Source organism: Trachurus trachurus (genome assembly GCF_905171665.1).
Source record: "Trachurus trachurus genome assembly, chromosome: 11".
Taxonomy (NCBI): Eukaryota; Metazoa; Chordata; class Actinopteri; order Carangiformes; family Carangidae; genus Trachurus; species Trachurus trachurus.
Genome location: NC_139904.1, coordinates 27,650,546 through 27,657,620, shown reverse-complemented (window position 1 = coordinate 27,657,620; position 7,075 = coordinate 27,650,546). Strand labels below are relative to the sequence as shown.

Below are 7,075 nucleotides of genomic sequence, written 5' to 3'. Positions count from 1 at the left end.
AAAGGTGTTTGGGGTCAGGCTAATTTGCAATGGGGCAATTAACCACTGGCTGGAGAAAGATGCTCCAAATGCAGTGAGAGTTTGAACTGAGACAAATCATATCATTTGACTGAAAACGAATATCTTGTGATTGAATATTTTACTCACAATTTGCCAGATACACAAGTTTACATTAATTAGACATTTACAGAAATCATAATCCCATAGTCACATCTCCGCTAAACAAGCATAATGATGGTATGTTCACATTTGCTGCATAGCTACATGCCTTAAAGGTTCAGACAGCCCTGTTCATCAAGTGATTTGTCTAATTGTTGAATTCTAATTTGATCCAATGAAGACTATCTATCTTATTTCATTGTTATAACAAAACAATAACCCTGTATATATACTGTATTTGATCAAGTGTTTTTTGACAGCTTTTCTGAAAACATCTCATTGAGCCACAAAGTCTCTGTTTGAAAAGACATGTTCCCAGTTGTTGTGGAGAAGAAACGTGCTTTAATATTCTCCTTACATTGAATGTGGAGTCTTTTTTTGTCCCTCTTGTACTAACTCTAGAAACATTAAAACTAGTGTAGGGTCTGGCTTCAGAATACTGGAGCTGTTCCACTCCTTGAGTGATTCAATTACTTTGTCTTTATCTTTGCTCTTGTGTGCAAATTACAAGAAAGTGCACACACTCCAGGTCTTGTCTGGTTCTGTATATGTAAAGACGGTAAATGCATTGAATAAATGCAGGTGAGCAGTGGTTCTCAGCACGTAGCCTGGAACCAACTGGTGGGCCTCCAAGGTATTGCAAGAGGGCTGACAAATTCGCGAAACAGAAAATATTTTTTTATTTCTGTTTTAGGTTCCAAGTCCTGTTGCTGTGATAAGCCAGTGATAGGAACTGTAATGTTGTTGGCGGTCTGCAGGGCCGTTGTATAGGCTATGATAATTCTAGGGGCCCAGCTCCCAGTAGGACCCACAAAAACCCCAGTAGTCTAATCTTTGTATGACTGAATTATTCTGCTTTAATACTCATAGTAATGCTGCATTAGCATCAAAACAAAGTAGGCTAAATAAAAAATGATAATACATACGTAGTCTAAGAAAAAAAGTGGAAAAGTCAGGGGGTAGGGGTCCACTTTAGTATTCTTTCAGGGGGCCCAGAATTCCTAGCAACGGCCCTGCCCATCAGACAAAAAGAGAAAACATGATGCCCCCCATGCTTTCAGTTGGGTCCTGAATGTTCATCCATTATCATTAAACAAGAGAAGGCATCATTTGTCCTCCAACATAAGCCAAACAGAATGCCAAAGCCGAACACAAGTGTGTGCAGTATAGTTGGCATGTTTGCATGAAAATGTCTGGCACGTTGATGGATCTCCAGCAGGAGATGGTGGTTATTATTGTTATTGGCTTTTTCCACAATTAGCCACAGAGCAGACAGCGACGCGGTTGATTGTGACGGTGATATGAATATAATGGAATGAGGCTGATGGGCTGTGTCAAGTTTGGGGCGGGATGGAGGAGGTTGGTACCTGGAGTTTTGAATGTCAGCTCATTCATCTTACATAAACCGCGCGAGCCCCCCCCGCAGCAGCTGGAGGTGAAGCGCTGTCTCTTCTCCACCACAGTCTGTTGAAGAAAAAGAAAAAGAAAAAAGAAGGAGGAAGAGAACATTTTTGCTTTCTGGATCTGGTGCCAAACTTCAGCCTTTTAAACAACCCAAACAGCAGCCGTTTTATTCGTCTTTTCCTTCCTTTAATCCCCCCTCTCTCCTCCCCCTCCCCACCCACCCCCACCCCCCAACCCCCAGAGCGAGAGTCCCCCTGTGTTGTGTTGTAGGCGCTCGCTATAAAGCGGAAGCCACGCCGTTTCCTTCAGATCGGAGCGCTTCCACCACCGCGAGCGCCAGGCAGCCAGAACACGTCGGGGACTCGAACCTCTACACACAGCTATGACCCTGTTGTTCTCTCCACCTGGATTAACTCTCAAGTAACCCCCCCGCCACACACCCCCCTCCCTCCTCTCCGAAACACCATCAGCAGCAGCAACAGCAACCTGCCCCCCCTCTCCCCTCCTCCCCTCCCCGCGCCCCCTCTCCTCCGTCTCCAACTCTCAGCTCTGTTCTGTTCCGCGGTAATGGGGAGCGCAGTGTCCGTTTCGCCTGGGCTGCTGCGGGGCTTGGCCGTGCTGTGAGCTGCCTGGACACCTGGTGGATTTATGGTCCGCGAAGCTGCAACTACCAGCCGAGGGAAATTAGTGGAAGTTTGAGTTCCGGGAGGATGCAAGTGACGTGTTGGTGCGCCGTTTTCCTCCTGACGCCCGTGCTCTGCCTGGTGAGTTTTTCTCTTCTTTTTTTTTAACTTCAGTTTTTCTCCACTTCACCTTCAGAAACCCACAACCACGTTAACTGTTCCCAGTGACCGACACAGAGAGGCTGTGTGTGTAAATGAACAAACTTTACCTGCACTCTTACAGTGAAACTTTGCAGCGGTTCAGTTTTCTCCGCCGTGCGTAAAATACTCTTACTTCACCATGACTGAAGGAATCCTGCTTTCACATTGCGGTGGGGGTCGGGGGTGGGTGGGGGGTTCGGAATGTTTCCGAACACTCAGATGTTATTATTAAGAAATCAAGTGGCTAAAACGGCGACGTGGAAGCGGCACGTGCAGTGAAACGGTCTCACGGGGGCGCCATAACAATCCCCAACTGACCGTGGCGCGCGGTGCAGCGGGTTTCAGACAGGGACCCGGACACACTGTGGATGTGTCAGGTCAAAAACACGTCACGGTAAATGTGCTTCTCTCACTGGAGTGCAGTTTGTTTATCAGGAAAAGAACAGCTTCAATCCGCCTCATAATGTTAATATCTGCCTGGTTACACTCATAAAGACATCCACACACACTTCACTGCAAGTTTGTAAATATTTTGTTGTTCTTGTTGAGACAACGACACAACTGAATGCATTTTAATTTGCTGACATGGACAAATAGGAAAGAAGGCAATTTTCTCATTAGTTTATATCACTGCACGTTTTAAATGGACAGATGAGAGGAAATGACAGGCCTGAATTAGAGAACGTCCAAATCCTCCTTTGTCTCTAATTAACCATCCACATCACAGACTCATTAGCACTTTGCTTCATTTTATTTTGTAATGAAAAGACAAAGGTTGGATAATTGTAATTTTCTCATCTGTCTCAACAGGTGTAAACACTTTAAAATCTGAAGAACGTTACAAATGAGAATAAATGCTCTTCATAGTCAGTAATCTGACTTCATCCCTCCATACAATAAGTGTGTGTAAACCTTTAGCACACGTACAGAGTTTCATTTATAAATGTGTGTTTTCTTCCTTTATTTAAAAAGCTCTCTCTCTCTCTCTACCCCTCTCTCGCTCTCTCTCTCTCTTTCTCCCTCTCTCTCTCTTTCTCACACACACACACACACACGCAGGGTAAATTATCCATCTGGAGGATGTGGAGCTCTCCAGGGTGCTGAAAGTCTTTAAACCCACTTTTTACTTCAAATACCTAAAGAAGTAAATACTGCACAGCGGGAATAATAAAGGGCCTAATATATATATTTCAATGTAACTACATTTTGAATACAACTTTTGGCATTGAACAATTATGCTGAAAGCCAAAGTTGTGTTGACTGACTTCCAGGATTTGTCCCCTCTCCTCGTCTCTCTGAAATGTTCCCCCTGGTTTTAAGCAGCTCTTTTCAGAATTAAATGTTAGGGCTATAGGTCATTATAAACGACAAATACAGTCAGGAATTTATGGTGAAATACCTACAAATGGGGAAAAATGTTTTTTTAAATGGACACACACGCGCTAGGGATAAAAAAGAAAAAAAGAAATCCAGTCGGTTTCTTCCAGTAAATCCTGTTCGCCGGCTTGGTCTGACTTGAACGCTCGGAGCAATCCCTCCCAGTATAAACCACGTTTATTGTGCAACCCCGTTAACAATCAGTGTTATCCACCGCGGCGGGGATTAGAGCTGAACTTTGATGGTTTTATTTCGTGTTAAAGGCTCCAGTCTCTGCTTAAGCCTCTTGTCTGAGAACCGCGCCTTGACCCCGATGACAGCCCAGCGCAGGTTGACTGCTGTAGTAAATGAGACAGAGCGGGAACATTACCCAGGGTCCACTATTTAATTAACACACCGCTTATTGTTCCTGGACAGAAGGATCCCACCAGGGAATATCACCATTTTTTATTCATACAATATTTCAATAGAATTTCCGACATTTGATTCAGAGCAGTTTACATGGATAAAAAATCTTAAAAGATGTTGCGTTCATTTCGCCTACACGTACTTATGATACTGTCTGAATTTAATTCTGTAATAAAATGCCATATAATAAACAAATCCCCGAATGAAATATAATAAACAGGTTATTAGAAAATAAGTTGTGGTTTTGATTGATTTGGTTTTTTATTTGGAATAACCATGTTTCATTTGGGCTTTAAATAAAAAGCTGTCTGATTTAATGGCATGTTTGTTCTATTCTAAATAATTATGCTACTTTTATTTATTTCCTTATGTTGCTATTAATAATCATAAATAAATAGTCCATACTCATGGGTGCTGTTACCAACCTGATGCTCACAGCTCAAATATTACTTTTCAATTAATTATTGTATTATCATTATTATTAGCATTAGATTTCATGTAGGAGCTTCTTCCTGTTGTCTCAGATAGAAGGTGTAGACCGGTGCCTGGTTGACAGCTGTGTGTTAAGGATTTGTCAGTCGTCCTCTCACCTGGGCCTCAGTGCAGCCTTGTGTGGAACAGACACTGAGCTCTCTCTGGTTGATGGTTTCCGCTACCACCCCCCCTTGACTCCCAGCCCCCAACCCCCCCCCCCCCAACTCGTTTTCCCTCCTGTCTCCCCTGGGAGAAACAGATGCAGTGGTCCCGCTGACAACAGTCATAGCAGTCACATTAAAGTGTTATTATCAAACAGCGCAAATGGGGCCTGCAGTGTCAAGCAGTCTGCACGGCGGGGAGGAAAGAAAGTCCCACAGAGATCACTACAGCACAGTTCACACAGTGTGACCCCCCCCCCCTCCACACACACACACACACACACACACACTCTCTGACCCCCATCTCAGCACACCCCCTCTTCAGTCCACAGACCTCTGAATTAGCTCATAAGAATAAAAAAAAAAAAGCAATATGTTTTCAATGAGCTGTTTGAAGCTGAAATCAAGACCAGGGCCAGTATTAATTAAATTATATAGCAAAAGCATTAGTGCAAATTCCCACATGCTGTGCGGCTGAACACACACATGCATGTGCACAGACACACACTGCACACTAATGCATTGTGTGCCATCAAGTGGGGAGCCATGACGGGTCTGTAGCGTTGTTGTTTTTTTTTTTTTCCAGCCCAGACGTCGACTAAGTGAACGTTTCTCTCTGTTCCCGGGTCGACCTTTGTTCTACTTAGCTTTTAAAGCAGCATGGAGGTGTCACTTCAGAGCTGTTCAGGCCCGGCGGCTGGAGAGATCCAGCGCTGGAAAAGGAGCTGAGAGTTCAGCTCAGAGAACACCACTGCAATTCTCCCAGCGCCGTGTCAGTGGCCTCAGCTCGGCCCAGTAGTTCAGCTCTGTTACACCCAGCGCTGTTAGCTCAGTGAAACCTCCTCCCTCGGTGGTCCCAGGCCCAGACCAAGGTGGGCTTTAGGGGCCTCGGTGAGGTTTTGGTCATCCATCAGGAGGTTCCTGAGGTGCTGTAGGAGGTTTGTGTTGTTCCACAGACCCTCAGCAGGTTTCATGTGATGCGAAGAGTGCGTTAGAGTTCATTCATGTGGTTCTGTGAATTGTATTAATTCCAGGGAGCCTGAGGGGGTTTAGATGATCTTGGCTCTGCAACTCATTGGGTTGTTTTGCATTACTTTTACTCAGTGTATTATTTTTATTATCATTATGATGACTATTGTTATTGTTGTGAATAATAATAATATTCAACTCTCAAATGTAAGCGTGCTATCAACCATGAAACATCCACTGTGTTTAGAAGTACATTCTGGTAAATGCAGAATGTTAAGATGTGTGAAGTCAGAGAAATAGAGTTAACAATGATTTAACATCATCAAATACAGCAGAATGTTTCGTTTTTTTGGCTGCTTGAATAAATGACTGTATGAATTATTTAACCAGCTTGCATAATTTTTTTTCTCCTTCTTCTGCAGTCTTAATAATTGATTAATAGTTTCAATGCACAGATGTTTTTTCAGGGACTAGAATTTAAACAACGAATATACACTTTATGCTGAAACTAGAATACAATTTTAACACAATAAAAATAAATGATTTCTTGGCTTTTTGTAAAATCTGAGAAAATCTGAAATGTATCTATGATTGACCTTTGACCTCCAGCCGGTGTGTCCCTGTGCGGCCGACTGAAGGTGTGTGACTTAGTAATTGACACGTCAAGGTGACTTATTCTGGCTGTAGAGCTCTACACTGTGTGAACCTGCCTCACTGATCTGAGCTCAGCCTCCTGAGACAGCCGCATGCAAACAGCCCCAAACAGCCAAAACAACACTTGACCTTGGTGTTTGGCCATAAAGTCGGTGATAATAGCAGCATAAGCAGCGCCGCTGTCTGGACTCCAGCTGCTGGTGAATGAGGGAAATCACCTTTGGATTTGGGGCTTTGATGGTGTTAAATATTTAAATAATCTCCCTGAGACATTCCCAGAAAAATCACCTCTCGGTAGCTGTGTGTGTGTGTGTTGTTATGTACTTGTGTGTGTGTGTGTGTGTGGGTATGATTAATGACCACAGCCTCTGTATTTTCCCCTCCATGTGCTGCTCCAGATTTCCAGCGACGCTCACAGTTCAGAGGTCAGAGCTGATCACTGAAGGGCGTTGTTCTCAGAAAATCAAACCCTGCTCCAGACCCGGGTCTGATCCCGGGGGGAATCTGCACACCCCTTGATTCTCACTCCTCACAGAGCAATCCTTTTATGGCCAAGCAGGTGGCACCCAGATAGCAGCACTTTGAAGTAGCCCAGGGAGAGAAATGTCTGGGAAGGCAGAGAGTGACTACATTACCTGGTCGGCT

The 7,075-nt window shown here is 44.0% G+C and overlaps 1 protein-coding gene across 1 annotated transcript in view; it reads left to right on the top strand.

Annotated features, from left to right (window-relative positions):
- Positions 1-2,197: 2,197 nt before the first annotated feature.
- The window catches only part of nxph1 (neurexophilin 1), a gene marked incomplete at its 3' end in the record, with an annotated part of 40,844 nt that continues 35,966 nt past the window's right edge, over positions 2,198-7,075 (top strand). The window contains exon 1 of the mRNA XM_083981918.1: positions 2,198-2,327. Coding sequence (XP_083838044.1) covers positions 2,274-2,327 — 54 coding nt within the window. The 5' untranslated portion in view covers positions 2,198-2,273. The remainder of the gene's footprint in view (positions 2,328-7,075) is intronic.